This window comes from Macaca fascicularis, chromosome 19 (genome assembly GCF_037993035.2).
Source record: "Macaca fascicularis isolate 582-1 chromosome 19, T2T-MFA8v1.1".
In the NCBI taxonomy this organism is placed as follows: Eukaryota; Metazoa; Chordata; class Mammalia; order Primates; family Cercopithecidae; genus Macaca; species Macaca fascicularis.
This window is the reverse complement of record NC_088393.1, coordinates 13,907,702-13,923,746: the sequence shown is the minus strand read 5'-3', so window position 1 is coordinate 13,923,746 and position 16,045 is coordinate 13,907,702. Positions and strand designations below refer to the sequence as shown.

The 16,045-nt window shown below is 47.6% G+C and overlaps 1 protein-coding gene across 21 annotated transcripts in view; it reads left to right on the top strand.

Moving 5' to 3' along the window:
- CACNA1A (calcium voltage-gated channel subunit alpha1 A) overlaps window positions 1-16,045 on the top strand; it is a 432,044-nt gene that overhangs the window by 119,856 nt on the left and 296,143 nt on the right. For 16 of the 21 annotated variants that reach the window (XR_012428445.1, XM_045380278.2, XM_074026050.1 and 13 more), the window contains exon 3: window positions 4,278-4,571. The exons of 1 other annotated variant lie outside the window; for it this stretch is intronic. Coding sequence is in view for 16 of the 20 variants with exons in the window: in XM_045380278.2 (XP_045236213.2) it covers window positions 4,278-4,571 (294 nt within the window). In the remaining 4 variants the exon portion in view is untranslated. Of the gene's footprint in view, window positions 1-3,721; window positions 3,841-4,277; window positions 4,572-5,039; window positions 5,479-16,045 lie in introns of those variants that run through there. 4 more of the 21 variants (XM_074026048.1, XM_065534483.2, XM_065534480.2 and 1 more) reach the window with 3 other exon arrangements.

The following is a 16,045-nucleotide window of genomic DNA, read 5'->3' as shown; positions in this document are numbered from 1 at the left end:
TGTTGTTGTTGTTTGTTTTTTGAGACTTGGCTGTCTCCCAGACTGGTGTGTATGATCTTGGCTCATTGCAGCCTAACCTCCTGACCTCACACAATCCTCCCACTTTGGCCTCCTCAGTAGCTGGGACTACAGGCATGCACCACCATGCTCAACTAATATATTTCTTTCCTTTCTTTCTTTCTCTTTCTTTTTCTTTCTTTCTTTCTTTCTTTCTTTCTTTCTTTCTTTCTTTCTTTCTTTCTTTCTTTCTCCCTCCCCTCTCCCTTCCCCCTCCCTCTTTCCCCCTCCCTCCTTCCCCCCTTCCTCCCCCTCCCTCCCCCCTCCCTCTTTCCCCCCCTCCTTCCCCCCTCCCTCCCCTTCCCTCCCTCCCTCCCTCCCTCCCTCCCTCCCTCCCTCCTTCCTTCCTTCCTTCCTTCCTTCCTTCCTTCCTTCCTTCCTTCCTTCCTTCCTTCCTTCCTTCCTTCCTTCTGTAGAGGCAGGGTCTCACTATGTTGCCCAGACTGCTGTCAAACTCCTGGGCTCCAGTGATCCTCCTTCCTCTGCCCCCCAAAATACTAGGATTACAGATGTGAGCCACCGCACCCGGCCAACAGTTTTCCAAAATGGTTGTACCAAATTCCCCTCTGTCCAACAGAATGCAAGAGTCCGAAATGGTTTCAGATCCACATTAGTGACCTTGGGAAAGTTTTTAAGTCTCTCTCACCCTCAGTGTTTGCATCTCTTCCATGGGGCTGCTGCGAAGACTCAGTGGAAACTTTACCCGGGCAGGAACTCCATCAGGGAGCTGTCACTCTTTCCTGAAAAACTCTGGGGTCTTCACAGATCTATGCAGGTAATGCTCCTGCTCTAAAACTGAATAATCTTCTCAGAGAGGTCCATCAAAACAAGTTGTAAGTTCAACTCGGACAGTGCAGCCCTCTCGTTTGACTGGCTCTTAACATCTGAGCACGTGGGCTTGCCTCTTGTTTCATATTAGTTGCTGTTCACCTTTGATATCTGAAGCAATGTGAAGTACAAAAACCACTGATATTTGGTGAGCACCTTCACAGCCCCTCCTTCTCCCTGAATCCCACACAATTCTATCTCCTTGCAATTCCAGTCACTCTTGGTTTAATCATTTCATCCATATCTTGACAAGTTAGAAAATCTTGTAAGTGTTATGGGGCAATGTGTAAAACTTGGTGCATTGGCACAGAACAGGGACTTTATATAAAGACATATCATCTTTCCAGAGTGTTCCAAAAGAACCTGAATACTGATATGTGTGCGTGTGGGGGCGAGGGGGGAAGGGAATTAACTAGGATTCAACTAGCTAAGGCTTGAAAGAATATTTGCCTTTTTCATCCTTTCCCCCTTCCTCTCTGTTTCGCCTTTCTGCCTATACAAGCTCCATGAAAATTCAATGTTTCTTGGTACGTTCAATTTGGAAGACAGTTTGGTGACATCTTATAAGCTCGAAGACATGAATACCCTGTGGATCCAGAAATTCCACACCTAAGGCTATTCCTAGAGACATGCATTCTTATCTGCACCAAAGGTATTTGAGGCAGTAATGTTTAATAGCCCCAACTGGAAAAAAAAAAAACCAAAACAGATTCCCATCAACAAGATGATGGATAAACAAATAGTGGCATATTCTCTCGATGAAATACTATACAGCAGTGAAAGTGAATAACTCACAGCCACGTGTGACAACAAACAGGTGAATTTTTCTAACAGATTAGGATGTATGAATCTTTTGTGTGTGTGTGTGTGTGTGTGTGTGTGTGTGTGTGTGTGTTTGACAGAGTCTCACTTTGTTGCCCAGCCTGGAGGGCAGCGGTTTGATCTTGGTTCACTGCAACCTCAGATCTCCTGGACTCAAGGGATCTTCCCATCTCAGCCTCCTAAGTAGCTGGGTCTACAGGTTCCCATCACCATGGATGGTTAATTTTTATTTTTAAAAAGGCTTTTGGAGAGACAGGGTCTTGTTATATTGCCCAGGCTTGTTTCAAACCCCTGGCATCAAGCAATCCTCATATGCCTCTGCCTCCCAAAGTGCTGGGATTACAGATGTAGACACCGTGCCCTGCCAGATGAATCTTAAAGACATAATGTTGAAGCAAAGAAACAAGAAACTGTAGAATACATACTATATGATTATTCCATTTATATAAAAGCCCAAAAGAAGCAAAGTAAAATTGTATTGGTTAGGAATGCATAATAAGGTAGTCAAACTTTTTTTATTTTTAAAGGAAGATATGAATACCATAAAGTCAGGTAGAAATTATTGCTGGAATAAGCGGCTGTGTAAGCGTGTTGGAGAAGGGGGTTCTGCAGAGGTGGTGATGTTCCATTTCTACCCCTAGACTTGGTTTCATGAGTGTTCATTTCAGTTTAATTTCTTAACCCCGTTACCTTTATGTTTTATGCATTTTTCTGTGTGCTTATTGAATTTCACCACATGAAAAAGCAGAATGGGAACTAATCACAGTGGTTCTGGAGACACGTGAGGTACCAAGCAAACTATACTACCCAGAACCCCTATCCAGCCAACTAGGACCTGGTTAATTATTTCCTCCCAGGAGTTCAGACTTGTCACCTCTGGGGTCTCCAAGGTAGAATAAACCCTTAATTCCAACTTGCAGGAGTCTCTGTGATTTGAAACGTTCACAGAAGTAACCCCAAACCACTCTCTCCGCTTTCAAAAATGGTCTTTTGCTAACCAGAGCAAATTTGTTTAGAGACTGACGAATCGCACCTCTAGACACAAATCCCCTTCTCTTTTCTGTCTTTTAAGTTTTTTTCTCCTGCCTCCATCCTGCCTTCTCCTTGCAAGATGCTGGGGAGCGTCCGGTTGTCTGCAACCGAAATGGAACCGGGTGGAAAACAGGCTTTCCTCCCAGGGGAGGAGGAAGCACCCCAATTCCCCCTTCCTGCCTCCCAAGCATGCGGCGCTCCCCTCTCTCCCCCACAAACTCCGCTGAGCCCGGTCCCCCCGCGCCTCCACGATTGGTCGCGGGCCCTCATGTGTCGACACTCTGGGTGGGTCCTTCTGCTGTTAAACTCATCAACTGCTCCCCTTTTCCGCTTGCTGGCCAGTGGTTCAGACCTTTGCGCCCATTTTTTTTTCTTCCCTCTTTACCTTCTTCTACCCGCAACCCTCCACACCAGTCTTATTTTAGCAAAACCTAGAGAAGGAGGAGGTGGAGGGATTTGGAGGGTGGAGGGGCATTGCAGCATCCAGGGGCAGCGATTGAGTGGCTAAGCGGAGGGCGCATACCTCTCTCTCTCTTTTCCCCCTGTTGGGAATTTTCAGGATTTCACTGCTGCAATTTAACCCCAAGATGAGGCACCATTGAGCGAAACGCTGTGCGCACACACACACACACACACACTTCCTCCGGGAGCAGAAGAGGCAGCCGCTGGTGATTCAGGAAGAATTTTTTTTTTTTTCTTAAACCTGGACCCTGCGGTGTGAAGACTCCTTAGGAATCCTCTGGAGCGTCTTACTCCCCCTCCCCCCTCTTACCCTTCCCTTTCATCTTCTTTATTTTTATTTTATTTTATTTTTGGAGCTACCGATCTTTCAGCATTTTTAAGGTCTAGGAACTCCAGCAAAACAGAAGGGGAGTTAATTTTTTTTTTTTTTTTTTTGCTGCCCTCCCCACCCAGCAAAGACCTGGGTTTTTTCTTTCTTTATTTTTAAATATATATATATATATATATATTTTTTTTTTTTAATGGGCCGAGCGCACTCCTTTTGCAAGATGCCAGCCTGACCTGGACCTCGGAGGAATTTGAAGCTTCCACTGCGTCCCGGGGGGGCGTCCTTTGCAAACCGTTCGCTTCTTAAAGGGGGTGTGCGTTGGGTGTTTTTTTTTTTTTTAACTGTCTTTTTTTTTTTTTTTTTTTTTTCCGGAGTGGGTGGACTGGGGATTGCCTGGATTCCTTCCTCGGTTATTTTTTGCCTCGCTTCTCTCTCCCCTCCCCCCTCCTCCCCGGGCCCCCGCGCCCCGCCCCCGCACCCTCCTCCCGCCCCTCCTTCTCCGGGGTCAGCCAGGAAGATGTCCCGAGCTGCTATCCCCGGCTCGGCCCGGGCAGCCGCCTTCTGAGCCCCCGACCCGAGGCGCCGAGCCGCCGCCGCCCGATGGGCTGGGCCGTGGAGCGTCTCCGCAGTCGTAGCTCCAGCCGCCGCGCTCCCAGCCCCGGCAGCCTCAGCATCAGCGGCGGCGGCGGCGGCGGCGTCTTCCGCATCGTTCGCCGCAGCGTAACCCGGAGCCCTTTGCTCTTTGCAGAATGGCCCGCTTCGGAGACGAGATGCCGGCCCGCTACGGGGGAGGAGGCTCCGGGGCAGCCGCCGGGGTGGTCGTGGGCGCCGGAGGCGGGCGAGGAGCCGGGGGCAGCCGGCAGGGCGGGCAGCCCGGGGCGCAAAGGATGTACAAGCAGTCAATGGCGCAGAGAGCGCGGACCATGGCACTCTACAACCCCATCCCCGTCCGACAGAACTGCCTCACGGTTAACCGGTCTCTCTTCCTCTTCAGCGAAGACAACGTGGTGAGAAAATACGCCAAAAAGATCACCGAATGGCCATATCCTTTTGCCCGAACCCCGGCAGCGGCTGCGCCTCCCCCTCCTCCCTCCGCCTCCCCTCTTCCAGGCTGAGAGAGACCCGGGGGTTGATGGGAGGTGGGGAGGAGGAGGGGGTCTTCCAGGGGCTGGGAGAGGGGGCCCCGGGAGGAGTGTGAAAGAATCTCTCCACCTCGAGCTGGGTTGAGCTATCCTGGAGGCTTGGGAATGGGTTTGTGGGGGACTCGCGGGGGGCAGCGGAGAGTGGACCGACTCTGAAATGAGATCTGGGGCCTGGGGTCGTGCAGGGGCCTTTCGAGCCAGGTCCGGAGGGTTCGGAGTTCTACGGAATGAGCTTGGAGCGGGCTCGGGCCTGGGCGCTTCTGGCCAGGGCAGGGAAACTATGGGGGCCTTGGTTGGGTTTTCTTGGCCGTCCCTCACTGGAGTCCACGCAGGGGAAGCTGGACAGCCTCTCCGCTCCTGCTTTCCCCAAGGTGGGGGCCGCCGCACTTTTAGGGCAGGGCGCTTGGGGGCTCCCAGGGCTAAGAGCAAGAGGGAGTCCATGTGGCCTTCACACTGAGAAGCCAGCGCTGGCCGGAGTGAATACCCCAGGGTGGGCCGCTGGTCCGATCTGGAGCGGGTAGTGATGGGCTGGGGGCCGCTTATGTCTCCCTCATGTGTGTAGGTCCCATTGCCTTTAACAGCTGATTGGGGAAGCTCATCATCTTTGGGGGTGTAGAGAAAGAGAGCCCATTTGCTTTATCTGGGCCCCTGGCTTGGGGAGACCTGGTCTGGACACTTTCAATAAGAAAGACAGAGCAAGAGCAAATGAGGTGGTGGGTCCATTCTAGACCACCATGTCCAGCTTTTCCTACCCCAAGTAGCCGAGAGGGAACACCAGGAGAATCAACACCCATGTGGACATCTTAGGTAGGTAAATGCCTTTAAATTTTTTTTTTTTTTTAAATCAAAGATCCAGAGGAAAAAGGTGAAGTCCACATTTTCGTCTGTGGAGATGCTATCAAAATGCAGATCTTCTGTGTTTCTTTAAATCCCTGCCTGCTTGAAATAAACCTTGAGGAGGGCTTAACATCTATTGAGATGTAGGCAGGCAAGGGTGGGTAATTAGTCGGGCTTTCTAGCAGTTATCTAAACATGACCCAGATTCCAGGAGGGGGGACACACCCTGCTGCCCAGGCTCGCTGGCCACCATGCCATGCCCAGATGTGCCGCTTCTCCGTTTGGTTCCAACCCACTGCCCTCCGTGTAAAAATGAACGGGCTGAATGGATCCCTGGGGCTCAGGGATGAGTCCCCCATCCCTTTTGTGTGTGTTTTTGCAGTTACGGACTCAACGGGGCTGGGCCCTGTGTGGTCCCCGGGGGGTTGCTGTTTGAGGAGCATGGCGGGTGGTAGGGGGACTCACTTCAGGGGAGTTCAAATTTGAGCCTGGCTCTTGGACCCTGGGTGCTGGGATTGCAACAGAGGGCACTGAGGTTTTGGAGTGTGTGAATGGTCTACTTTGAGGGTGGGGAAAATTAAGAAGTTCAGCAGAGGCGCTTTTGAGGGAAGCATACCTCTAACTACGATGCCATCTCCGTTGGTGCCCAAGGCAGGGGCCAGGTCTTTGCTTCCTAAGTTTCAGCCTGGTTGAAGAGCCTGGTTCTTAAGATTGGCAATTCCTCCCCATCCCAGGCCCACTGAAGTGCTCAGGAGTGGTGTGATTGCTCTGGCCATCAACAGAGTGAGGGGTGGGAGTGCCTTGCAGGAGGGCAGGGTATTCATGCATGCACACCCAGTTAGCTGCACGAGTGAGAGGGCTTTGCTCGGCTCACAGGTTTCCTCACTGAAAATGGCTTTAGATCGCCTTCTGGAGCCTGGATTTGGAGACTTCTAAGAGGAAAGGAAGGAGGTGGGGAGCCCTTCTGCTGTGTCCTCAGCTTACCTCTGTCCAGCCTGAATCCTGCAGATTGGAGGGCTGTAGGGGGAGCAGGGGATTGCAGCGGCCCCCGGAAGGGGGAATCGTGGGAGAGGGAGGCAGGTGAATTGCGAGTTTTGCTTGCCGCTTCATCTGTTCTTTGGCCAGCTCGCCCAGGGCTTTCTTGCTCTTATGATGAGTTTGTGCATTTTGTTCTCTGCACATTGTTTTTGTTCTCTTTGGCCCGAGGTAACAAACACATTATACAGCCCTACTCTGGAAGGGAAAACTGCCCACCCCACAATCTGTCATCGAGCTGGGGCGTCCAGGACTGAGCTTTCTCTGTCCTGGATGGAGCGGAGGGCGGTGGCGGGGGTGGGTGGGAGGACTGGAGATGAGAGGGGATGGACAGAGACCTGGAGGGGGAAGTAGTGAATAAAAGAATTCAGGCCAGTGTAAAGAGAAACACCATGTGGAATGTCAGAGTCACGATACCAGGGCAGAACATTTTACTTTTTTATCCAAATATTTCTACCGTGAAAAAAGACGTTTAAGCATATCCTGAGAGTGAAAAAAAAAAAAATGTGTGTAGGTACTTATTCTGAACTTCCAGAATAAAGTAATATACGTACAGGCAAGTACATATATTCAGATTCGTAGATTTTTACAAAATGAACACACCCACGCATCCAGCAGCCAGGTCCTGATCAGTGCCATGGAAGTCCCCTTCCCCATACCGCCTCCTAGTCGCTTCCCCAACAAGGGTACTGCTCACCTGACTTCTAAGATTCATTTTGCGTGTTTGAAACATCATGTAAATGGAGTCACACAGTACGTTCTTTTGCCGCTGTCTTCTTTCGCTCACATCCGTGTGTGTGACTCTGCCACAGTCTATCCATTCTACTGTTGATGGGCATTTGTGTCTTTTCTGTTTGTGTCATTGGGAGCATTCTTGTGTCTTTTATTATTTTTTTTCCACAGTTCTCTTGGATAGGAGTGAAATCATCCCAGCTACTTTTTGATGCGTGTGTCGTGAGATGCGTATTTGGAAATGGTGTTGACTAAGGGTTGCAGGTCGATATGGAAAGCAGGTTCCTCCCTGTCTTGTGGAAGAGAAGTGAGTGAATGATCCACGAACTTGGCTATATGCTCACAGGGCCTAAGAGTGGTACTTCCGAATGCAAATTCCGGCATGGTACACTGGTGAAGGATGCAATCTTGCTTTCTCCACACTCAGGGCAATTTGTCACTATGATTGCTTCCTCTTTCATCCCTCAGTGGGTCAAACTTGAAGCCATCAATGAGAATTAAGAATCCTCATTTATTTCATTTTTCCCCTTTTCCTAAGTGAGAAAACTCAAATGGAAGTCTTTGATGTTCAGATTTACGTTACTGTGTTTTTCTCATGCCAGGCAGCAAGCCGTCTTGACCACATACCTTGGTTTCATGTTTTCATTGATTGGAATTGTGATTCAAATAGGGCCATGAGGGTCTCTGATGATTGCTGAAGAGCTCAGATCTGTCAACTCAAAAAGGAGCATTTGTCAACCTTCTTAGAGTTCCCTCTGCACTTAATGCCACTCACTCCTTCTACCAGGTGCCAAGGTGAGTGTCATCTTTCCAGCCCTCCGTGTGCCACCAAATCTGCCACTGAATATGATGTAGAAACTCAGGCCATTGCAGGAACACTGGAAGCAGGTCTGTGTTTTATCACGCACAGTCTCCTGAATTACACGTAGAATTCCAGCTTTTCATCCGGTTTGCAGAAATCTTAACAAGACACCTAAAGTCACATTGACATCAGGTGACATCACTTTGACATCTGTGGACATTGGCTGATTGGCACTCCTCTCTCTCTCTCTTTTTTTTTAAAGAAAAGCTCTCTAAAGAGAAACTTTCTGCATGAGAAGTGCTGGGATACATGGGAGCAGGTTATCAGACTCTTGGTCTGTCCTGAGAGATAGAATGTTCTAGAAGGTACTGTTGTAGGGGGCAGGATGGTGTCACTTGCATGATCTTTGCACTAGACCGGCTTGGCTGGTATTTCCAGAGGAGCAAAATTCTGCAAAGTAAAATTTAGCATGGTTTTTCCACTGGGAGATTTTCAAAAAGGGTACAATTTCTCATCCACAATTCTCCAATCCAAAAAGCTCCAAACACCAAAAGACAAACTCATATAGAGATAAAACCTAACCTGAACTGACTTCAGTTTGAAGTCTTAATTTACAGTTTTCATTCATTCCACTTGGTGTGCATTTGAGTATGTTTTGCAGGAGAAATGTTAGATGTGCTTGATGATGAGGTGCTGCTTCAGCTCCTGACTGTTAGGTCTGCATTGTAGTCCTGTCAAACTTTCAGATGCATGGAGATCGTCTTGTTAACAGGATGTTTCTGGTCCAGCAGGGTTTGGGTGGGGTCTGGGATTCCACTTTTCTAACTTAGCTTCTAGGATTCCCCATGCAGCAAGTTCATGGGCTAGGATTGGAGTATCCAGGTTAGATCATAGAGACATTTTGTTATCATTTTTCTTTTCCTTAAAAATCAGGTTTATAGGGGCCAGGTCTGATGGTTCACGCCTATAATCCCAGCCCTTTGGGAGGCTGAGGCCAGTGGATCAGGAGGTCAGGAGTTTGAGACCAGCCTGGCCAACATGGTGAAACCCTGTCTCTACTAAAAATATAAAAATTAGCCAGGCGTGGTGGTGTGCGTCTATAATCCCAGCTACTCAGGAGGCTGAGGCAGGAGAATCGCTTGAACCTGGGAGACAGAGGTTGCAGTGAGCCAAGATCGCACCATTGCACTCCAGCCTGGTCAATAGAGTGAGACTCTGTCTCAAAAAAAAAAAAAAAAAAAAAGTTTATTGAGGTATAATTTATTTGTAGCAAAATTCACCCTTTTGACATACTGGTCTGCAAGTTTTGACAAATGGATGTAGTTGTAGCCACCACCCAAATCAAGATATGGAACAGTTTTGTCAACCTCCACAGTGTCCCGCTTGAGTCAGCACCCCACTTCCCCAGCCCCTTCAAGCTCTGATCTGTTCTCCATCCCTACAGCTTTGCCTTTTACCGAAGGTCGTAGAAATAGAATCTCACAGTATGTAGCCTTTTGAGTGTGGCTTCTTTTACTCAGACTTTGAGATTCATTCATGCTGTTGCCTGTGACAGTAGCGCCTTCCTTTTTGGTGTTGAGCAGGATTCCATGATATGGATGGACCAGAGTTTGCTTCCCAGCCGAAGGACATTGGGATGCTTCCAGTTTCGATGATTATGAATAGAGCTGCTATAAACATTGGCGTACGGGTTTTAGTGGGAACATTTCATTTCATACATTTCATTTCTCTTGGGTAAATTAACCCAGGAGTGAGATTGCTGAGTTGTGTGGTAGGTGTATGTTTAATTTTATAAAAGGCTCTCAAACTGTTTTCCTAAGTGGTTGTACCATTTTACATTCCCGACTTTGCGATGCCTCTAAAAGCCCTGGGTTCTGAACTCCAAAGCATATCTGGCCTCGATGGCTTAGGATTAGGGATGGGGATCTATGGAAAGGAGTGGAAGTAGTAGTGTTAAATCCCAGTCAGAGAAATAAGAAAGATTAAGGATGTCATTCAAAGCTATGTGCCTGCACTAGAGAGAGAGAGAGAAGGGGGTCTCTTGGATGGGGTTCCACCCCTCCCTGGTAGTTCTACCATTTCCCAGGAAAAAGTCAAGCTCTGAGGCTGTGAGACCCGTGATCTTTACCCTGTTCTTCACCACTGCAACCCCAGTGTGCGGGACAAAGCAGGCACCCCATAAACGTTTGCTGAGTGAATGAGAAAAAGTGCCTGTCTTCATCCATTAACTAAATCGTACAACATCTGATCTACCCTTGTGCCAACGTTTTAGGATTTTGGTGGGTTTTAGGTGCAGGGGTTTGAGAGACTGTCCATGAGATGGTCAGACCAGTGGAGGTTTCTGAAATGTTAGTGCTTGAGTAGATTGGATGCAGTGGCCCCTTGAGAATGAAGTCTTTTTTCGGGGACTTGGAGTGGGAGGTATCTGTTGGGTGCGTAGGGTTTGTGTTACCCCCTCCCTGTTTCCCCCCAGTAGCAAGCACACACATACACTTTCTCAGCAATAAAAAGCACCGCTGGGAAGGTGGACGCCATCCAGAGATGATCAGAGCCTAAGAGCCGTGCAGTAACGCATTTCCGAGAATGCCAGCTCAGCTCCTGAGAAAAGGGCCGGATGGTGCCTGCCCTGAAAGAGGGCAGAGAGGAGAGGGAAAACACTCCAGACTCTGGGTCAGACTGGCCTAGGTTCATATTATTCACCAGCCATGTTATCTTGGGCACCAGAGCCTCAGTTTCTTGACATGCATGATGAGGATATTCCTTCTAGTAGCATCTCCCTTGGAGGGCTCTCAGGAGATTAAATGGGGTCGTGCGTGAAAAATGGCCAGCACAGTCTCCAGCATAGAGAAAAACCCCAAAATGCAAGAGCCGTAATACCAGGGAGTCATTTTGTTTCCAGTGTTCTTTTTTTTGGAAACTTTGGCTAGAAATGAGGCTTTCTGGGTAGGAATGCGAGGGAAGCGCCACCCCTCCCCCCACCACCACCACCAACTGGCCAGTGTGCATTGATTAACCTGAGTGTGGCACTCTTTAAAGCCACCTTTGGACATTTTGCATTCTCCGTTCTCTCTGGAAGCTTTCAGAGGAAAAAAAAATTCATGGCCACTTGACCCATTTTTCTATTCCCTTGGGTCTAAGATAAAATTAATTCTCTTTCCTCCTTTGGTCCCTCCCTCCCTCTGTGGGTGACAAGGTGAGGGAGTTTTAAAGTATATAATTAGCTTCCCTTTTCACCTCTTCCACACCCTGTCTCTTCCTTTGGGGCCGGTCGAGAGTCCAGCCCAGCATGGCCACCCCAGGTGTCCACTGCAAACTCGACAGAAGAACTTCGCTCAACTTTTGGGTTAGAATTTAGGTACCTCCCCTCCCCTTCCAAACTTTGGTCTTCCTTCTCCTTACTCCCTAAAAAAATAGGAAAAACAAGGAACATTCCTGGCGAGGGAGGGCACAGCAACTTGGGTTTCAAAAACCACTGGGCCTCAGTTCTTAGCTGAGTGGGGTGACCCTTCAGCCAGGGTTGCCTGGGACTATCCTGGGTTTAGCATCTCCGGAAACTCACAGTCCTGGGCGAACTGGGACGCTGATCCCCCTAATGGTGAGTTCTTAACACCTGAGAGAGAAGAGTAGTGCAAGAGATGGTGCCATTGACCAAGAAAGGGAGAGAGTCAGTTACTTATTCCCTCTGGAAAGCCAAGACTCTTTATTGGAATGAATGCAGCTTTTAGAAGCCGTCTTTAAGGCAGCTAATACAAGAGAGATTCCAGCTATGAAGGGAAATGCCTGAGTTAAGTCCGGATCAAGTTTTGACATCTCGCTTCGGTCAGACATGGCTTTATCTGCCGTTCAGACTGGGAGCAGCCGTGAGGCTTCCTTGAAGGTGCCTGTTGCTCGGGCTGCACCTGCAGTTAGAAATGAGCAGCTTCCCACCCCCAGCCCCCAAATAACAGTATTCAAGAGTCCGCTGTCTGGAGTCATGAGGGAAACCCAACTTAGTCACCCACTTGCCAGTAAATAATATTCACGCTGTTAAGTTCTGTTCTCATTTTAGGCCTATGTGTAAAAAAATATATGTAATTTTAAACTGATTTTTAAAGTATTTTCATACAGGCAGCATTTGCAGGAGGGCGAAGTCTGGATGTTGTTACCTTTTTGTAAAAGTGGATGGATTTGTCTTCAGTGAGACTCTGGGGCAGACTTAAAACTTGGCCTGCAGTGGGGTTACATGGATTCTGATCTTCCAGAGTCTGTCATGTTCTTTTATCTCCATGATCTTTATGATCTTCTTTATTGAGAATGATGGGCATGGTGTGTGTGGGTGGGAGGGCTATGCTGGCCATCACTGCAATGAAATGTGTTTGTGGCGTGCTGTGGCGTCTGCATAGGAATGTGTCTGTTTGATTAATACACAAGGAGTGGAGGCTGTAAGGAGGAAAAGAGGAGGGAAGGTGATATTGGATGGAGGGGGAAGCATATAGAGCTTGGGAACAGGCCACCCTGGCTGCAAATCTCAGCTCCAGCTCACAGTTGTGGAGCCTCAGTCTTTTCCTCTGTAAAATGGGGATAGTAGTCCTATGTCCAAGGAATTGTAAGCAGATTAAAAGATTCTGTACCCAGAAAGCACATGCCATGTATAATCATCCTGTAAAGTAGCCAACTCAATGAATTTTATTTATTTATTTATTTATTTATTTATTTATTTATTTAGAGTCAGAGTCTCACTCTGTCACCCAGGCTGGACTGCAGTGGCATGATCATGGCTCACTACAGTCTCAACCTCCTAGGCTCAAGCAATCCTCCTGCCTTAGCATCCCAAGAAGCTGGAACTATAGGTATGCATCACCGTACCCAGCTTTAACAATATAAATTTAACCTTCCTTGCTTCTGAGCTCTTTCATCTTTTGGGACTTGCACTCTTTTCCCCCCACTCAACTGTATATGTATATATATTTCTTGAGACGGAGTTTTGTTCTTGTTGCCCAGGCTGGAGTGCAATGGCACGATCTTGGCTTGCTGCTACCTCTGCCTCCTGGGTTCAAGTGATTCTCCTGCCTCAGCCTCCCCAGTAGCTGGGATTACAGGCGCCTGCCACCATGCCCAGCTAATTTTTGTATTTTTAGTAGAGACAGGGTTTCGCCATATTGGCCAGACTGGTCTTGAACTCCTGACCTCACGTGATCTGCCTGCCTTGGCTTCCCAAAGTGCTGGGATTACAGGCATGAGCCACTGTGCCCGACCCCCAACTGTATATTTTTAAGATTCGTCTCTGTTGTTGAGCGTTAAGTGTTGGTCTTTTGCTTTTCTCTGCTATATAATATTTCATTCTGTGATAATACAAATAATTTATTCATTCATTTTCCTGGGTGATGGGCATTTGGGATGTTTCCAATTTGGGGTGGGGGATTGTTCATTTGTTTGCTGTTATGAACAATGCTGCTGTAAGGAATCAATTATTTTGAAAGAATGAATTCAAGGTGTTAATTTTAGTCTGTGTACTTGGAAATCTAGCTTCACTTAGAATCAGCTGAGATTCATCAACGTTTATGGCAGGAGCTAAGCCATTTCGCAGTTTACTTATCATTTTCTCTAAGAGGCTGGGTCAACCAGTTAGCTCTTGGTCCTTCTTGTATTCTGAAAGTTAGAACCTGTGGTTTAGACACTGGCAATTGATATGGTTGTAGAGAAGCAGCATGGTTGAGTTGAGAGCATGGATTCTGAAGCTAGGTGGCTAGGGTTCAAATCCCAGCTTTGCTAGTCACTGACTGCATGACATTGGGCAAGTCACTTAAATGTTCTGTGCTTCAGTTTCGCAGTCTGTCCCGATGGGGATCCTAATAGCTCCTATCTGGGAGGATTAGATGATTTAATATATCTAATGTTTAGAATGGTGCCTGACACTTAGTAATCACTACATGTGTTTACATATGGAAGAGTGGATAGATGGATGGACTTATGTGGGTGGCCATATTTGGGCTTCTCTGACCCAGTGCTGAGAATAGCGTGTGGCACACAGTAGGTGCTGCCTAAGTGTTAATATTCTGCTCTTCCTTGCCAAGTCTCTCAGCTCCCTTGATCTCTGTTATTTTTGGTGTCTACATTGTTAACCCATTCTTCTGAAAGATCAGCTCAATCACGGTTGCTCCAATATATAAGCCAAGGAGAACACAATCACAAGGTCTCATTGATTGTCCATACTAGAATTCCAAGATTCCTAGGCCCAAGCAGGATTTTCCCCACCTCTCAGCAATCCTTCTTCCATGTTTCTAATCTCCTTTTTCTCTCATTTGCTATGCCCCAATGCCAGACTCTCCAGTCTCCCCACAGCTTCCCCTTCCTCTAACCATACTGTCTCTAGCCTTGCCTTCTCCCTAAGGGCACCATCTTTGAAGACATCAAATACTTAAGAGCAGCAAATATAGGTTAGCTTCTGTGAGGGTGTTACAAAGACTTGGAGTGTTTGGGTCTTACACAAATTGGAATTGTCAGAAATGTTTAGAGACTTGAGTTGTCTCTGAAAGAGTTGCCAGAATGCAAATTTTTGACTTGTGGCCCGTTTCTGATCACAATGCAGTCTTTTAAATTATGGATCATAGCTGGATGTTTGTGGTTTAGTGGGGATGGAGGCGTCCCCTGCAGTTAGTGTTGGATGGCTGGGTGAATGGATGGATGGATGGTTGAACAGATGCATGGATGACTGGATGGATGGATGGGATGAAGGAAGGAAGGAAGGAAAGGAAGGAAGGAAGGAAAGAAGGAAGGAAGGAAGGAAGGAAGGAAGGAAGGAAGGAAGGAAGGGTGATTGGATGAGTAGGTGGGTGGATAAGTAGATTGGTAGATGACTTGATGGGTGGGTGGACAAATGGATGGGTGAATGGACGACTGGATGGATGGATGAGTGGATGGATGGATGGATGGATGGATGACTGGATGGATGGATGTGGATGGATGGATGACAGGATGGGTTGGTGTATGAGTGAATATATGGCTGGATGAATAAATAGGCAGATGACTAGACTGGATTGAGGGGTGAAAATATGGATGACTGAATGGATGGGTGGATGAGTGGATGACAGATGGTTGAATGGGTGGGTGGATGGGTGGATGTTGGATATAAGGGTGTATGGAAGGATGGTTGTCTACGTGTGGGTCTCTCTGATATTTGGTGTTCTGTTTGACTTGGGAATGACCAAGTCTCTCCGCTTACCACCTTATTTGTACCTTTTCCAGTATGAAGTGAATTTTGCATGCTTTTGTAAAAATCAGTAAGATTGTATGCTTAGGACTTTGGGAGGCCGAGGTGGATGGATCACAAGGTCAGGAGATTGAGACCATCCTGGCTAACACAGTGAAACCCCATCTCTACTAAAAATACAAAAAATTAGCCAGGCGTGGTGGCGGGCGCCTGTAGTCCCAGCTGCTTGGGAGGCTGAGGCAGGAGAATGGCGTGAACCCAGGAGGTGGAGCTTGCAGTGAGCTGAGATCGCGCCACTGCACTCCAGCCTGGGCGACAGAGCGAGACTCCATCTCAAAAAAATATAAAAATAAAAATAAAAATAAAGATTGCATGCTTAGGTTTTACCTATGTAATTAGAAAGCTCCTTGAGGGTAGGGGACAGTGATTTGCCTTCCTCACATCCCCCAAAAGTTCCTGCACTATATCATGCATAAGTATTTAACTGAGTAATGGTGAGGAAAGTAAACAGTGTTATTGAACAAAGATTATTAACATTCTGGAAACACCTAGTTTTGTTTCAGCATTGGAAATGAAAGTGGAATTCCTTGGATTTTGCTCCACTGGTGGATAGGATAGTATGTAGTGGTGGACTGGTAGACTATTTCTCTTCCAAGCAGATTGGGTAAATGCCCCAGATTCTTACCCACTAGCCAGAGATTACAGATTACTGATTGATACGGTTTTTCTCTGTGTCCCCACCCAAATCTTATCTCAAATTGTAATACCCACATGTCATG